Source organism: Ambystoma mexicanum, chromosome 2q (genome assembly GCF_040938575.1).
Source record: "Ambystoma mexicanum isolate Mex_15411 chromosome 2q, UKY_AmexF1_1, whole genome shotgun sequence".
Classification (NCBI taxonomy): domain Eukaryota; kingdom Metazoa; phylum Chordata; class Amphibia; order Caudata; family Ambystomatidae; genus Ambystoma; species Ambystoma mexicanum.
Window position 1 is genome coordinate 409239043 of NC_090924.1, and position 18537 is coordinate 409257579.

At 42.5% G+C, this 18537-nt stretch overlaps 1 protein-coding gene across 1 annotated transcript in view; it reads left to right on the top strand.

Annotated features, from left to right (window-relative positions):
• Window positions 1-18537, top strand: part of LOC138569455 (metalloproteinase inhibitor 1-like) — a 119686-nt gene that overhangs the window by 63251 nt on the left and 37898 nt on the right. The window contains exon 4 of the mRNA XM_069647436.1: window positions 11727-11835. Coding sequence (XP_069503537.1) covers window positions 11727-11835 — 109 coding nt within the window. The remainder of the gene's footprint in view (window positions 1-11726; window positions 11836-18537) is intronic.

The window sequence follows — 18537 nt, forward strand, 5'->3', positions numbered from 1 at the left end:
GTGTGTTCATGCGGCAATATCCCCTCTCGGCAGGGGCATCTGTGTGGGTTGAGTGGGACACATGACTAGAGTCCAAAATACTTCTTGGTTTAAAGGCAGGCATGCCCCGTGGTTCACCTCTTGAGTACCTTAAACCCCCCACCACCCTTGACCAGCACAAGCTCCTCCACTGAAGCTGCATTTCCCTTCATCTAAATCTGCACTGCCTAAACCCAACTCAGGGATTTTGTTCTTTCCTTAACCTGACCAAACTCGCACCCCATGCACATTCCCACTCCCTGACTTAGTATTACAAATGCCACTAGAAGCAAGTCCTGAGCAGAGGTACAGTGCTAACGAGGGGAGTGAGCATTGAAGCGCTGCTGTTATTGAAATGCGGGTTCCCTTGCACTGTTGCATCTTTGCTGTTTCATTCATGTGTTAACCCGGAACCTTTGTTTTGACCAGTGGTCCACACTGCCTGATACCTTCCTGCACCCAATAGCGTGCAATCTTCAAAGTTTACGGCACCTGCTCAAGTTCTTCAGGCTCTGTGTAACAAGCAAAGAAAGACAGTCTTTCCGTTGGACACAGTCCCTGCTCAGGCCTCCAGCACCATCAGGGTCTTGCCATCAGCACTGCAGGCAGGCATATGTGGGCTTGATGAAACACTGCTGCTGCTCACTTCATGATTGCAGCTTGCAATTTTGCGCTAGTTGTGAAAGAGGTTGTTTTAAATCAATCGTTCACCTGGTGCATAGAACAAAGGCAGTGGCGACCTTCCACTCTAACAAATGTGCCGCCACAGTATATAGACCAAGAAATGCATAATATAGAAAGGACAGAATTGCGAATGGAGTCAATACAAGTCAATCAGAACCTATGGAGCAAGGGATTGGCCAAGTAATTTAGCAAAGAGGAACCATATACATTCCGAGCACACCAATATGACATGCTCAGCAATTGGAAAGGAGAACATTTTATAGATGGAACTGCCTCAACAAGCCCATCCTGGAAAGGGATTACCCATTTCTGATGCTTGGCAAACAATCCTATGCCCACATAAGCAAGGCACAAACCATTTAATATGTGCCGTGGGTTAATTTTTGTGACTATTGTACTAGGATTGTAGGGTTGTAGGTTTATTTTGAAAAAGAAAATGTATGATTTCACTTTCAAGCCACGTTCGTTGTGGCGTGTAGGTCAATAGGCCCATGGCCGAACCAAAAACACAAAATGCTGGTGTGGGGCAGTTTTTTTGGTGACAATGGGCCACTTTCTTGGCCAATGTGGGCAAGTTTGATGAGTTACTTCACTATGCGGCTAATAGTTTTGACCAGAGTGCACAATTTGCATCACATTTTATCAAAAAACTCCCCCTTCGGTACTATTCAAATAGTGTCACAGAAGGAATGAATAGCCATTTGCAACTGTGGGCCACTTTTTCATTGTTGCTGAGACAATTTTATGGCCCAGTGCGACCAAGCTAAGGGCAAACATGAGCAAGCATAAAGACCAAGTAATCAAACATACTTATTTAAGATTCAACCTTACATTTGATTTTACAACCAAACCCTACAGCTACACCGCATGCCAGGCCTCCACTTTTATTTTACAGTACTGGAGGTTTTGCAATGCGCCAACTTGCAGTACAATTCTCTTTGCAGCATGAGTGAAGTCGTGGAAAAGTGTAGGGTATGCAGGGAGGGAAAACAAAGTTGCAATGGAAATCGGTCATAATGCAAGTGGACAAGAATAATTCCTGAGTACAAAAACAGCTTCATAAACATTTACAAAGGAGGGATAAACTCTCAAACACTGAAAATGCCTCCCCAGATTCACAGATTATGAGAGACTATCCTGCTACAAAAGCACATATATGATCCACCATGCTGCTGTCACTAGCGAAGGAAATAGCTCAGACACTTGCAAAGGCAACCTTCTCTTTGTCTGTCATTGCATCTTTTGTGGTTGGGTTCAGCCCTGAAATCCGCTGGCAGGTTAAGTCCTAGGTTGCAGTTCCACTGGCAGGTTAACCAAAATAACTGAGGAAGAGCCAACAGGAAGTATAATGCCACAGTGGACTGGGTAACAGAAACGTCGACTTCGTATTCATTCCTTTTGATAGGTAGAATGTCAACTGGTTGAGGGTGGCTCATCTAGGATTTATCCTCGGTTGGTGTCTGTGTATGTTGGTGCTCATGCACTTAGGTCTGGCATTCTGGAATGCTTTATGGAGAGTGCAAAGAGACTTCTCTCTATTCACTCAGACGTTCTGAATGCTCACAAGGCCTAGTAGGACTGCCTCTCTCATCCATTGTTATATTTGCCTTTCATTCCCATGCCCCCTCCCTGTTGCCCTGTGGGCACTTTGAAACATACATTACTTGATGTATACGCGCCTTACAAATGCACAATAAATAAATAAATTAGGGGTGATTCTTCAGAAAATGTGCAACAATCATAATCATTCTTCTGTTCATCATTAAAGTTGTTATACTTGAGTCCACATACTTTGAGCTGTTTGGGATACCGCCATATTTAGAGGCATCTACATATGAAGTATTTTTTTTAATCATGTGTAGTGATATGTTTTTGTTCTACATGGTCAATTTGTGAGGTAAATGAAAGTTGGTATTCAAAAATAATTCTTTGGTTCTTGGCTTTCCTGAAGGCAGGGAAAGAGGTACCTCAAGTTGGCAGCCATAAAAATGGGAGGGTCCTTGGATCTTGTGGTCCAAAACACTTGTCTAAAGGAAGTCTGAGATAGGACCATTATCCAATTCCAATTAATATAAATCCACTGGGCTCTGGAAACATTAGCATTTATTTGAAAGGTGGTAGTGACTGCTCCATGAGGTCTGGTAACAATTTAACATGCTTGTTTAACAGGCATGAGGAAATAATAGAGCCATGTGGGCCTTTACATGATAAAACGGGTCGGACGGCTTATTGATGAGAAGCCCCCAATTTTTACTTGAGTAGCTCTGTATGTCTGTATGTGGGTGGTTTTTTATCCAGTTAAGGACACTGCCCTGGAGACCCATGCCAAGTCTGAGTCTCTCTGTGAGATGAGCATGGAAGACAGTAGCAGAACCTGTAGAAAAGTCCAGCAAGATCATTGCCACCTATCAATTTTGTAATCATGCTCGAACTTCCCAAAATGTGCTGAGCAGGACACTCAAGCCCTTCTGGATGTATTTCCACTGGTAGGTACACCAAAAGAGGACTGAGGCACAGCCAACAGGATGGGCAATGGCACAGACAAGGTAACAGAAAGAAGAAGCCATTAATAGGGTACCACTGCTAGCTAGAGCCAAATAGACTGCAGCAAAACCACAGGTGATGTAGCATCTTTGGGTTGGACTGACTCTAGGAGGAGTTTGACAGTGAATTTGACCATGGGAGTCTTGGTGGGGCTGACCCTGGATTGAGTAAGAACCTACATAAAATGAAGCCAAAAACTGGGTGCACAAATAAATAAAAAAGGAACAGAAAATAAAACTTTAACTTACAGAATTCAAGTTTAATTCATGTGGTGATTCCAGTGTTTGATCTCCCATCTCCTGGTCCTGGTGTGCCCTCCTTCCATAGTCTTCAGAGATAAAATGTTTATCTATTTTTATGAAAGTAAACTTTTTCACTTGTGTGGGCTTGAGGGGTCAAACATCAACAGATATACATTCTTCCACTGGTAACCAGCGGAGTCCTCTCCTGGCTTCCAATACATTCTCCCTCCTACCTCACCCCTCAATTATGCAAACTGCGCTGTTCTGAATCATTTGCAGCTATGAGATCTCATGCTTACTGATTCCTTGAAGTACACTACTGCAATAGTCCAGTTTAGCATTAATTATTACTCTGGCTATCACAGTTCAGCACCTGTAAAACAAGAAAGGTCATAGCTGTCTGAACAGTTTGAGATAGTAGGTGGATGTGGAGACTATATTGTGTGCTTACGCTTTCATGTTCTATTCAAGAATAACTTTTTTAAGCACTGAAATGTTGCACACAGCCATGGGAAAGCTGTTATATTCAGCACCTAGTTTAGTTAATCTTTTGGCTGTTCCTGCTAGCATCAGCTTAGTTTTTGAGTCAGTCAGGGCCGTATGGTTGGTAATCATCCAGGGTGTAAACTTGGTTGAAGAGTTTGGTGTCCTTCTCTAAATCACCCGAAATGGGGAGCAGGAAGTTGGAACTACACTGTAGCTTGTACAAAGTATCCCCCTCTCATCCAACAGTGCAAACAATAGCATGGTGAAGATATTATGCAGTGTGGGCGATAAACAGGATCCCTGCGGAACACCATAGGGTAGTTTGACCACATGAGCTACTGTTGTACTAATGAATACCCTAGCTAATCGGTCGGATAGAAAGGACTCTAACTAATTTGCTGATGACAATGTGAAGTCAGCTGAGTGTATTAACCTTTCAACCAGAATAGCATGGTCAACCAGATTGAATGCAGCTGATAGGTCCAGTAACATTAACAATACAATACTGCCCTGATCCATTGCTTGCATTATATTTGCCTTTAAATCTAACAACGCTGTCTCTCGCCCATGTGCCTGACTGACACCAGACTGCCACATGCCCAAGATGCTATTGTGCATGAGATGTTCCTGAATCTGCAAATATGCAGCTCAATCTAGAATTTTTAACAGAAAAGGCACATTAGTAATAGGCCAATAATAAGTCACAATACTGGGGCCAGAGGTGGCTTTTTTAACATGGTATCATTCATGCCTGTTCTATCATGGAAGGCACCTCACCCTCAGCAAAGGAACTGTTAATAAACTTGGTGATGATTGGTATCAATGCCAGCATGCAGGCTTTCACCATGATCGCTGGACAGTCATCTAGTTTACAAGTAGTTAGTTTAAGCTGTGATGCAATACTAGTTATCTCAGTTTCTGACACTGGTCCGAACGTGAACGCTCCTAGTGAGTTGCCTGAAAAGAGACCTTTACTGACTTCAGAAATGTTTACCTTCAAAGTAATCAGCCTGATATCCACTGCTTCTAGAACATGGTTGACGCAGTGTGGGACTGCAGTGCATGTTGAAGTATCCTGGGTCGCAGGTAAGCCAGTGATGATGTAGGAATCAGGCTAGACCCAGGTCTGTATAAAAGGACGTTTCTTCATTGCTTCTTAGCTACAGCATAGGTAGAAGGTAGGAGAACAGGGTAGATGCATCCTTCAAGTATCATCTCTTGCTCTCTAGTCCCAAACAGTCATTTCAGGAACCGTGGGCACACCCAGGTTTCACCTACCTCACAGCATTCTATACAGCCTGTGATCTCATGAACTCATCACACTCACAGTCAAGTACATAAATCACTACACATGTGAAACAGCATCAACTCTGATTTTTCCAGCAAGAATCAATGAAGCCAAAAAGCCATCACAAGTCTGGGTTTCCCACACAGGACTTGGGAAGCAAATCTACTGCCAACATTACAGCAAGGTTGTCATTGAAGAGACACATTTTTGCGCATTGTTTCTAATATTTTGTTACATGCTCAAAAGCCTCAGGAGCTGTGTGCAGGCATATCAAGGGTGGAGTAAGCTGTAAGCATGCCTTAAGAACCAGCTGGCAAATATAGTGTTCCAAGAGGGCATTTAAAAAGCTGTGTATTTGAAAGACTGTGATGCTGCATGGTAGTGTTGTTAATGTGTCCATTGCCTGTAGTAGAGAGGTAGGAGACTGACCTGTCACCTTTTCCATTTGCCAAACATGTGCATGATGCTATCTCATGTTGATCCACAGGCAAAGGCCCCCACATTTGTCATTATCTTCCCTTGCATAATGTTTATTTGAAGATATGGCAGGTGGCAATATGTTGTTACTGCTTTCCAGCTGTGAAATAACTTAGCTCAGCAGGCTTTCTTTGAGAGCTGAGACAGGCCCTAACCTTGTCTCTTCCATCTTGTGGTCTAATTAGTGATCTTTGCTGTGTGCGATTTCTGATTATGACGGGGTTTTAGATGTGACTGTCTGCAAACATGAACAACCACCATCATGTGTGTCTTCTGACTGCCTTGTCACATTGAATCACGAGGAGGTTCTGAATCTTGCTTACTGTGCACAGTTGAACTTGATAATGCTATGGCTGCATCAATGCCTGCACTTTCTTGCACTGCCTTGTTGTCTTCCTCGCTATCTTTGGTATCATCAAAGAAGAGGTATCCAAATTTAATCTAGAATTATGGTGCACAGTATAATGCTGCCCTAGTCCACATTGTCATCTGATTCCAGTGAAATCAGAGCTGGAGAATGTACATGGGTCCTCTTTTGTTCTTCGTCTTTGGATTGTTCTCTTTCTTCCAGAAGTGCTCTCCTATGCCTTATATGGTGGGCGCTCCACTTTCTCATCCTGAACTTCCTCCTCAATTGCTGATTGCAAGTGTGACAATGGTGTATGCATGATGGTATTTCTTGCCAATGCTTCTGATTCACTTGAGGCAGATGCCAATGTTCTTCGTGCATGTGTTGATCAGTGTGGCTGGCGCACAGACCCATGCACTATCTGGGCTTCTCCAATGCATTCTGTTACTGTTGTAGCAGGAAGAAAACAGCAAACATATTCATTCCTACCACAGTCCTTACTCTTTCCCCTATCATGTATGTGTACTGCAGCAGATGAAGATATTCTATCTATAAAACTCCACTTTAGTTAAAATAGGCAGACTGCAAAACAACTTTGTCATGTTCAACTCCTCTACTTATAAAATTAATGCATGACTAAGATTTTTTTGAAGTGCTCTCCACCACCTATACAATTAACATATGCCTAAGAATGCTTTGGCATAATGTATTCCCAAATACAAAAATGGCATGCTCCTATTAACTATTTGCCATGTGCTCCTCTACATATAAACTGACATTTAACTAAGAATACTGTGATGTGCTTTTTTCCCACCTACCAACATGATGTGTTCCTAAGAATGCTTTGGCATGCTCTCTTCCCATCCACAAAGATGTCTGTGCATAAGAATGTTTTAGCATGCTCTCCTCCACTTATAAAATGAATGTGTTTCTAAGAATTATTCACAAATAATGACTCTCAGTAAGTTAGTATCTGAACAGAGTATGCAATCAGAAATCTACATATTTTATAGTGTTGTGAGTTATTCTTATTGTGGCATCTTGCCAAATGTTTAGTTCTGATAGAGCGTACATATGTTTCAAGCTCTTCCTCAGGGCCCACATAGACAAATGTTTAAAGAATGAATTTTAGATGTATTCACATTCTTGCATGTGAACCTATATAGTTGAAATGCCTGTTTGGCAATAAGCAAATTGGTTTATGTACATGTGTGTACAATCTCCAACAGTTAGCTCAACCTAAAGATAGAGGCACATGAATGAAATGGCAATAATATGCAAGAGAAAACAAATCTTTAAAAATAAAAGATAATCAGAACAGTTAGTTTAACATAACGATAGATATACATAATTCAAATCATAATAACATGCAAAAGATTTTTTTTTTTTAAACAATGGATAATCATGCATGTTCAATGAAGTTGTCATTGAAAAAATAAGTAGAAAAACACGACACAAGGTTGTGGAATGGGAGAAAGGGAAATTATTAGATAGACAGAGAATTAAACCTGGAAAAATAGTTCATTTAATTATTGTATATTGCCTGTTACAGTTGTGCTGTTATGAAACATTAGATCTTCCATTTGATAAAGGATTATTTTACAAGGCAGTTGTAAGCCAGCAAAAAGTCAACAAAATAGACCACTGTGCACTCTATCAAGTAATAGTCTCTGTGCATATATAGGTGTGTCCTGACGATAAAGGAGCTATACTACTGAAGTGACGTGTTCCACTTGGTTGACCGATTGAGCTAAAAGTGAGTGAGTAGTGCCTCAGAACCGTGTTATATAGTTAATGCCTAAGCATTCTCAAAGCTGTGCGAAGTAAATAATCCTTGTTGCTGCTCAATTAATGTAACTGGTTGTTTCCTTCTTGTTCTGTTCGGTGCAGTGCTTCTGTATTAAATATACAATAAAGGTTACTTTTTTCAATCAAGTGTATGTCATCGAATGAATGTATGTAGTCATCGATTTGTACAGAATTAACCTGGTTCAATGATTTTACTGGGCACTCTAAAGGGTGCTTTTATCAGGATGATTAGTCAAATTCAAATTGTTCGGTTGATCGAAATCTTAAGGGTTTCCCCTGTAGAATAATTGATATACACAAGTTAGGTTTTGTTTCTTATAAAGGAGATTTAGGTGATTCTATATTAGAATGAGCTAATTCAAATGCTGAGCTCCGCTTACCATATGCCTTCAGAGTGGACAGTGCTTAACAGCCACTGTAGTGTTCTAGCGCACACGCCATGTTGTGCAAGTAATAAATGTGCATATTCAAAATGGAACATGGTGCGGCGCACCGCCGTCTAATAGGTAGTGTTCTATAGGCCCATTTTGTAATATATGCATGGACATTGGATTGTATTAAGTAGTACAGTCATCATTTGTATAATCCACGAAATATGCCAAAAAAGCATTCCATTCTTGTTTAGATAGACTTTTTTTGAGGCAGAATACCAGGGATATCAAAACCAGTTCAAATGTGTCTCTGATATATTCACTCAAAATCTGGTCGAAGAGGAAAATATTGCAGTGTTTTTAAAAAAAAATCTTGTGGATAGTATTCTTGTGGGCTCAGTGCTTAGTGACAAACACTAAAAGCTTGTTGTTATTGGCATTGTGTTCAGCTTTTGGGGTTAGCAATTTTAATCTATCTGACTTCCTTGCCTTCTCGATGGCCTCATAGATATTTTTACCTTGGTATTCTCTCTTTTTGAATCCATCACCTATCATGGTTTCTTCTTTTTCTAAGTCTTCTATGGCACTACAAAATTTCCTGGCTCTGTGAATATCACCTATAGGCATATTCACTATTGTACTTCGTTAATGACCACTCGCTGCATGAAGGATGGAATTGACCTCTGTGGACCTCCTAAATGTTGTATTGAAGATGTTCATATATAAGAAGTGTATCTTGTCCCTACTGTAGGTACAGGGTAGTTTGATTTTTAAAGGGTTGCCACACAAAGTGTTTCCAAGGATACTTTTCAAGCTCCCTTCTGAAATGCAAAAATGGAATGCACCTAAGAATGTTTTGGCTTTCTCTCCTCCACCTAAAAAAATGCAAAACTAACATGGCTATGCGCTGGTTGTTCTCATCTAAAAAAACTATATGTGCCTAAGAATGTTTTTGAATGCTCACCTACACCTATAAAATGATTTGTGACTAAGAATGCTTTGGTGTGCTCCCATTCGCCTATGAAATTAATGTCTGATTAAGAATTATTTGGTTTGCTTCCTCTTCACCTATAAAAAGATATGTTACTAAGAAAGGTTTGGAGTGCTCTCCTCCACCTATAGAAAAATCTATGACTGAGAATTCTCTCTTCTCAACTACAAAACAATATGTGCCTAAGAATGTTTTGGCTTTCCCCTTTCCTCCTATGAAATGACATGCAACTAAAAATGCTTTGCCGTGGTCTCTTCCACCTACTAAAATGAAGTGTGTACAAGAATGTTTTTTCTTACACCGCCTCAGCCTATAAAATCACACATAACTATGAACGGTTTGGCATGCTATCTTCCCACGTGCAAAAAGTATGTGTGCCTAAGAATGATTTGGCCTTCTCTCTTCATCACCTATAACATGAGTGTGTGAGTAAGAATGCCTTGGTGTGCTTTCTCCTTAGCCTATACATTGTAACTAAGAATGCTCTGACATGCTGTCTCCCGCCTACAAAATTATATGAGCCAAAGACTGTCTTGGTGTGCTTTCCTAATGATTTGTGAACAAAACACCTATAAAATAAACATATGACTAAGCATGCTGTGTGTGCTCTCTCACTACTTACTCAAATGTAGTGTGACCGCCATTGCTTTGGCGTGTTCTGCTACACCTATGATATGATTTGAAACTAAGAATGTTTAAGTGTGCAATTCTATTAAGTGATTTCTGCATAGAATGTCTTGGCGTGACCCACTCTGTCTATAAAATGAATGTAGGACTGAGAATGCTTTGGTATGATCTCTTCCCACTTACATAAATGGTGTGGGCCTAAGAATGTTTTTGTGCGCTCTCCTCTGCCACAAAATAAAATGTGACCCAGAGTATTTTGGTGTGCTCTCTGCCCACCTACAAAAATAAAGATTGAATACAAATTATTTTGGCATGCTGTCTCCCAATGGCAAAATTATGCCTCTTCAGCAGCAAAAAATATGCTTCAATACCCAATACCCCCCAAAATCTAGCTGTGCCATATTTTTGACTTCAAACTACTGACTGAAACTTCAAGCCTTCATTACCCCCCTTGACTAGACACATTCCCTTTGCTATCTAGTGCTCTATGGATTTTCTCCTATTTCTTCAAACGCGGCTGTTGGCTGCCCTTCATATGCTCCTCTAGAGATGTGAGGTAGGGACTGATCAAACTTGTGGAAAAGCCCAAAAAGTTGGAGTTGCTTGAAGTCTCTCAAATCTGGGGGGGTTGTCCTTACTTCAAACTGGCGCATATATACTTACTACTTTGGGGTAAGGCCTCAATAATTGTGTCTGTCATAACTAATAAAGAGACCTTAGCGCTCCTAAGGTCCAAGAAATGTCATTGATCATTATGGAGAAGGAGTCCCTTTCTAGTTTACTGAATGCTGCCATAGCTAGCCATAAGACAGAGGTGCGACTGAAGATCAGTACCACAGCAAAAAGAGCTTGCAGCTCCTTGGTCTTCTGTTTTTATCACAAGCATCTCTTTGGGGTTCTCAAAATGCATGAAAAAGGTCTGTCGACATTGCAAGAGGTGGGAACAGAGGAGGTATGTTCAAGAAGCGGAACTAAACATTACTGTTAAATGTCACTCTGAATGGGCTTTTAGGTACATATATATTTATATAATGTCAAATTCTTCAAATCGACAATTTGAAATGTACTTTACATTAGCACCAAGCGTGGCAATTTTAGCCCTTCAGTAAGATCGGAGTGCATGCTTTTTCTCGTGGTAAAAGCACATGTTGCAAGCTGGCTGTTTATCTCTCTCTCTTCACCTCCCCTGCCTCCATCCTCCCCTGTCACCACCTTCATTCTTCCCTGTGGAATACTCCTCCCATAGCTCATTTTTCTCTGGCCTCCTCCCACCGAACCCATAATTATCTACTATGTATTCTTAACTGATGTGTTTTTCCCACCTTATGCCTGCACTGAAGTTCCTGCTTGTTTCTGAATGAGCTCTCTCTTCAATGTACATTGTGGGCAACACTGTGTGTAGATTGTTTTCTTTTTGGGGGTACCCCCTTACACCAACCCGTTCCCCAAAAACAGAAGCAATTGCACAAGGGTTCTACCGAACTTTTAAGTGCTCTACCTACCCGTGTTAAAGGACTTTGCGTCACTCAGGTCTATGAACTCTGGCAGTGGGCTACTACTGCTTGGTGCAACCCACCCTGGACATCACTGTTTACAAATACTATGCATTAAAAAAATGCACAGAAAAACATTGCACGTGGTAATGCCGGTGAGCTGTTTCAATGCACATCTTTCCCAAGTGTCTTTTTCTGTTCAATGAAGTGTCTGTGGCCCTGATGAAAGAGGGGAGAGTAGGATTTGAGTTTGTCCACATGCTTCTTCGGCAGCTGAACAGCCAAAATCGAATTTAATGTTAGAAGGCTTACTAACATGCCAAGTCATTGTTCATGTCTTGTGTTAGGTATGGAAAGGCTCTGAGAATTTTAAAACCATTACCTTCGTCAGTACAATGGCTGGGACCTCCTGTGAACTTTCCATTCCTTCCGACAATCAAGAGTACATTATCGCAGGTAAGCATTCTCTGGCGATGGATCAGTCCAATTCAAAGTTACTGTTGTATTTTTGTAAACAAATGTGCCTCCACTTTCCCTTCTCAGTTCCTCAACCAAAAAATATTTGTATACATAATATCAATGGGGCTGTTTTTAATTTCTCTTTCTGATAACTATATGTCACATTCCATTAAATAGTGTCATGGTAGGTCACACAATCCATTCAGACATTATCAAACAAAAGAACCTTCTTTAATCTTTATTGAGGCATTGCAGCCCAGAAGGGAGCGCAATAACAGATTAAATAGGCCTTCAAATGAGCTATGAGTCTGAGGAGAAGCTAATGCTGAATAATGAGAGTAAGGGTTGATAACACCTGTGACATGGTATGATATGATAAGTCATTTATAATGCGCCTGTACATAAGTGTTTCCAGGCGCTGTTATGGAGAATTCTCATAAATGTGCCAATTCCCTCTACCTTAGAGCCCTCCAGCTCTTTTGCTAAACTTTGGGACTTTGAACATTTCATTTTCAATGTGTCTTCAGTGTTTTACTCTTGTGTTATTTGATTATGGACTTTTAAACAACTCCATAGGCATCATCTTTTTTATTTGTGTTACACAGCACCTTCAGTGCAGTGACACAGAGATGTCTTTTAGACTTCCCAAAGGTTTAAATGCCTTCTCTGGGATGAACTACTGTTCCCCAGAGAATTTAAAGTTAAATTGACTTTATTAGTCTTTTAAATTCCTAGACCCAGAACACACTATCTTCCTATAAAGTGCTGGAGGGGTTGCTTAGCATCCCCTGTGTCTAAACACTCATGTAACTGTCCCAAGCTGCCCTTTTCCATTGAAATGGCTGGTGGCAGTGGTTTTATAACGAACCACCATGATTTTTCCCGCCATGAACACTGGTAGCAAAAAATCGGGGCAGCCATGTTTTTCAATATGGCGCCCAATACCCCTCTGTAAAAATATACTCTGGTCATCTTTTTTTGCCGTTTATTTGTGGAAAGGTCCTTCTGGTGTTCAACTCTTCGCTCCAAACCAGGTTTGGTCCCTTTGTTCGTGAGCCTTTGGCGTGCTTCAGGACTGAATTCTGACTATGGCGCCTGAGTGTCTGGGGTGGACAGGAAGTGAGGGAGGTCCCCGAAACTCCTTGTGCTTGGTCTCCTATGAGACCCAAATGCACTCTGATGTGATTGGCTGGCTGAGTGACAGCTAGGCTGGAATGAAAGGGAGAGAACTGTTTAAAAGGCAAGTCTCCAGGACTGGAAGGCAGAGTCGACCACTGGAACGAAAGAACCAAAGACGAGCTGGAAGAGGACAGCTGCTGCAACCACTGGACCGTTGGGTTGCCTGGTGAAGCCCTACTGCAACACCGGATTGCCAGATCTCCATTCAACAGAGAAGCTCCTTCAAGGACGGCATCTTACTTTGGTGGTGGGACCAATGAGCTCAGAAAACACCTGGACACCATTCTCTAGGCTGGTTAAGGTTAACCAAGGAGAGGGAAACCAGTTTTGTGTTTTGAGGCAACAGCTACTTGAGCTGAAGTGACTCCATTTTGTTTGCTCCGAGGATGATTCCGTGCAATGCAGGAGTCCCCGGACGTCCTCCCTCTTGTCCCCACAACTAAGGCTCGGGAACAGCGAGATCTGCAGGAACGTCTTCAGCTACATCTTTGTGCTTCACCTTAAGGTACTGTGCCATCCGGTTGAAAGATCCTAACTCTCGCAGTGAAAGTTTGTGACATTTTCCCAACTTGCAGGCCTGATCAGCTTGTGACCCAGCATATTTCTCTTTTTCGCATAAACTACTTCTGCAAACTTTTACAAAGACTTCTCCATCTGTACCAGAACTGTGTTGTCCTATCCAAGAACACTAGACTATTGACTTTGGCCTGGCCTATTGAATTGAACTGACCCACCTGGTACACTGTGCCTTTGCATTGCCTAACAGAAGTGTTTTCTAACTTTTTTGTACCAACTTTTGCCTTCTATCCCCATTGAAAGTCATTGAAGTGCTATTTGGCTCCTTTTTCAGGGGAGCTCAAACTGTCTTTTTAACTTAAAGTTTGTGTAGTATATTGGTGTTTAATATTAAGTTGCTTTCTACTAGTGAATGTTTTCCAAATGATTGTGTAAATAAATGTTTATAGTTTTTTTTTTTTACAGCTCAAGTAAGTCACCTGGGGTGGCTGGTTCTAAGTAAGTGCAAGGAGGCAGAGGACTGTAGCGTTGCAGAGTGCGCGGCAGCCCCAGAGGCAGTGCATGGGGCTACTGGTCATGAAGGAGCCTGGTCCTCATAAGGTTCAGAGGGAGGTCAGGTAACCAGTTAGTGCAGAAGACAAGAACATCAGCACGGGAGAGAGAGGAAGAAAGCTGAAGCGAAAAGGAAGGCCTTGAGTTGCTTCTGGAACATGAGGTGGTCCTGCTCAAGTGTGAGAGAGGCTGGGAGGCTGTTCCAGAGGGAGGCACCAGTCGAGGAGAGAAATCTACCTCCCACTCTCAGCCTGGAGAAGCGTCTGACCCTAAGAGAGTTGGAGGTGGATGAGCAGAGGGCTCGAGAAGGAAAGTGCTTAGGAAGAGATAGTTGGATGTAGTGTGGTCCTCAGCCCCAGAAAGCCTTGTGGACAATACAGAGGGTCTTGAATTTGATCCTTGCAGCCACTGGGAGCCCATGGAGAGGTTTCAGGGCTGTAGAGATACAATCCCTTGGCTTGAGACCAAGGACAAGTCTTGCAATCCTGTTGTGGATTAGTTGCAGAGGACGAAGCGTAGAGGCATGCAGATTTAGAAAGAGGCTGTTGCAGTAGTCCAGCCTATAGAGAACCAGGGATCTGGAGACAGTTAGCCTCTGAGGAAGTGAGAAAAAGAAGAGTACCTTTGAGGAGGTGCAGCTGGTAATGGGACTTCTTAGAGACGTCTGTGATGTGAGGATAGGAGGAGAGGGTAGAGTCGAAGATGACTCCAAGGTATTTTGACTTGCAGGGAAGCACGGGTAGAGGGCCCAAGGAGGGTGGCCAGAGTGAAAGAGGGAAAGAGGGACCAGGGGTCCCAATGAGAAGGATCTCAGTCTTACTGGCATTCAGGCAGAGATCTTTAGAGGCACACCATTCCTGAATCGCGGATAAACATTCAGGAATGAGCGAGAGAGGAGAGCTAGAAGATAGAGATGAGATGGGTCAGAGGTGCCAAGTAAATGTTGAAGAGCCAGGGTGAGAGGTTAGAGCCCTGGGGAACACCACATGTGGAGAGAGACGTGGTGGAGAGAAAGGACCCCAGTCAGACCTGGGAGGGTCGATCCGAGAGGAAGGAGGTCAACCTGGCTAGGGCCTGATCCGTGTTGCCCAGGTTGTCACAGCAATGATTGCTCAGAATGGTGTGGTTGACCATGTTGAATGCTTAGGAAAGATCAAGGAGGATGAGGACAGAAGGAAGATTAGAGTCGAGATTTGAGAGCAGGTCTTCACGGGTGTTCAGGAGAGCAGTTTCCGTGCTTCTGGCTGCTCTAAAGCCACACTGATGGTCATGGAGACAACCAACAGATTCAATATGGAGAGTATGCTGGGAGATGTCCAGCTTTTCCAAGAGTTTGCCCAGGAAAGGAGTGATAGAGATCGGACAGTAGTTTGCTGGAGAGGAAGGATCAGCAGAAGGCATCTTCAGGGGGGGTGGACAAGGTTGTGCTTTAGGGGCTCGGGAAAGTTCCCCTGGCAAAAGAGTGATTGCTGACAATGGGCAATGCTGAAGCCAGGGTGCGATGTGGTCCTTGATCGTTCAGGAGGAGCAGGGGAGCACCTGCTTGGATGACACTTTCATATATCGGACTTGTCTAGAAACATTGTCAGGAATGAACACAGGGAAAGAGGAGAACGGAGGAGGAGAGGGAGAGGCGGGTGGAGAGGGGCTGAGAAAGGTAGAGGGAGAGGAAGAGGAGGAAGAGGACAGGATGTCCTGAGTTTTAGTGGGAAGTGAGAAACCAGTGCCTGTTAGGCAGAAACATGTGCAGTACCCTTTGGGAACACCACATACAATTAAGACTACAAGAACAAGTACAAATTCACCTTTGGTACAAGATTGTACTAAACAGTAAAGCGATGGCTGAGCAAGCAGACTTTCTCAAGAATAAAGTGAGCAGTATCAATAGTTATACAAAGGACACCAATTACTGACAAACACTGACTCAAGGTTTCTGAGTAAAAGAATATACATTTATTTATACATCAGTTGTAAAACAATTCACTAAGTAAAGCAGCAGCAGAAAAATCACACTCTTAATATACCACACAACACCTGATGAATTCAGGACAATTTAAGCTCAAAATGAAGTTTGAGCAAAATGGCACTCCAACAATTTAAAAGGGATGGAAAAACAAGGTTATACAGAATTAAGCAGCACCAACAACTAAGTAGGCAGGGCAATCTAGAAATGGCTTGCTACAATGGTGATTCAAATCAATAGGCCCGGGCCAATGTGGATGGTTCAGAATCTTTGCAGAGGATCACACAGTTCAGAATAGTTCATGGCTAAGTCTTTGCCAAGAGTTTGAAATGAAGTTGGTCGAAGGAAAAGTTATTTAAAAGAGTAGAGAAGGACAAGCCCTCGGATTGGCAAAAGATTTCAAACACTTTCACCGCGGTCGGACTTTACGAACAACCGGGTTAGAACAGTAGCTTAAATGGAGAAGAAGGCTGTAGCTGAGGCAGAAGTTCCTGGCAGGTCCTGCAGGCTAACGGTTCCTGAAGTGACTGTCGGACGGACACAAAGTAGGAACACTGGAGGGTCCTGTACTGCGCAGGGAAGAAACCAGCAGCAGAGCAAAGCAACAAATAAAAGGTGCGCTTAAAACCCAAACAGGGTCCGGTTCTCCTGGCTATCCGGTTCACTGCAGCTGTGTACAGCAAATTCGGCCAGGGGTGGGAAGCCTTGCTTGGTGTTTGGCGAAGTGGTTGGTCCCACCAGCTCAAGGGAAGACGATTCCTTGCAGATCTTCTCTGTCATCAAAGTTTGGGGATTCCGACCCGCAGCAGAGCTTCACCGGGAGGTTCAGTCATGGTAGTGGTCCTCTTCTTTCAGCTTCTCTTCGGTTCTCTCAATCCAGTGGTGACTCTGCATTCCTATTCCCAGAGACCTGCTTTTTATGCAGTTTTGCCCCATTCACACAGCCTGGCTGTCAATCACACAGCAGGGTGGCTGTTCTGGCGGGACAGTCACCACAGCCAATCATACAGAGTGCAAACCCCTCTCTCACATCCTGTCCCCCTCAGACATTCAATCGCTTAAGGAGGACTTCTTTGTAGAAGTCTGCCAACGGTCGGCGAACAAAGGAACCAAGCCTATTTTGGCGCGCAGAGTAAAACACGAGAAAGACTTTTACAAAACAAAATGGTGAATAAACCGAGCCGGGACTGTATAAAAGTAAATATGGTCCAAGTTCGACGCTACTAAAATAGCGTAAAACAATACCAAGGCTATTTAAAATAACCCCGGTAGTAGAAATAGGGTAGATACCACTGTCTGCAGCCAAATCTTAATGAAAAGGGAACAAAACAATGTTCCATGAGAAACAGACACAAAGGGAGAACTAGTAATCCTTTCCAGAACTATATGTAAGGGTATCCAGTTAAATTTTTGAAAACACATTTTTGAAATGCCATTTTTCTGAACCAAAAATGGCGGGAAAAAAAATTCGGAATGTTTTTATTTTATTTTATATGTTTTATTTTTGTTTCGTTAGTAAAAAAAAAATGTCTATAAAAAAAAACAGGGCTTTGGGGGGCAACCCCCCCCCATTAAAAAAATAAATAAATAAAAAAACCATTCAATTTTTTTTTCTTCAGCATTTTGGAGTCGAAAAAATGGCATTTCGAAAATGTGACGTTCGAAAATGTCACTATAAACCATATGTAAAATAGTTTGTACTGGGTCTGTGGATTTAAAAGGACTAATACAGTCAATGGCAGCTTTCCAGGTTCTGGGGGACAGTAGTCAGCCCCAGAAAATGGAGTTTAAAGTGGGAAGTCTGTAACACACAGTAAAGAGATGATGCCTATGGAGTAGGTGAGGCACCACAGTCTATGACACAAAAATATTAACCACACAAAGCAAAACACATGTAAGAGTGGGAAAAAAAAGGCTCACACTCTTACCAGGTGAAAAAAAATCCTAGAAATCCAACAAAGGTGTTGAGGGGCTCAGTGGGTAAGGGAAATTAGGCATTCTGGAGAATTCTCCCTAACACTCGCCCCCTCAGACTAAGGGACAGGAGGATCTAATCCCCACCAGGATAGATCTCCTGTTACAAGTCGGTTAAATGGCCTGCTGAGTACACCAGCAACCTTTTGTAACCCTTGCTAGGACGGTTTTCATTTGTAGACTATATGACCTACAAACCTGTTGTGGTACATCTCTCTTTTGTAATGTATAGGGGATCTTCCTTAACAGTCCCTCAGAAGTTGTAACAACCTCTGAACATACAATAGGCTTTTTCAAGGGGTACTTAGAAAGGAATTCCTTAGATCTAGAGGAGCCTACATGGTTCTTCACCTCTCTCTCAAGAGAAGGTTGGGTCTCAGGTATCTTGGTTGGAGGGGCTGTGGCCAAGCAAGGTACATGCTTCCTATTCCTCTGAGATCTGGCCTTACCTATTTTAGAAGTTTCCCTCATAAAATTAGGATTTATACTTGAGTCTTCAGTAGAAGCTCCAATAG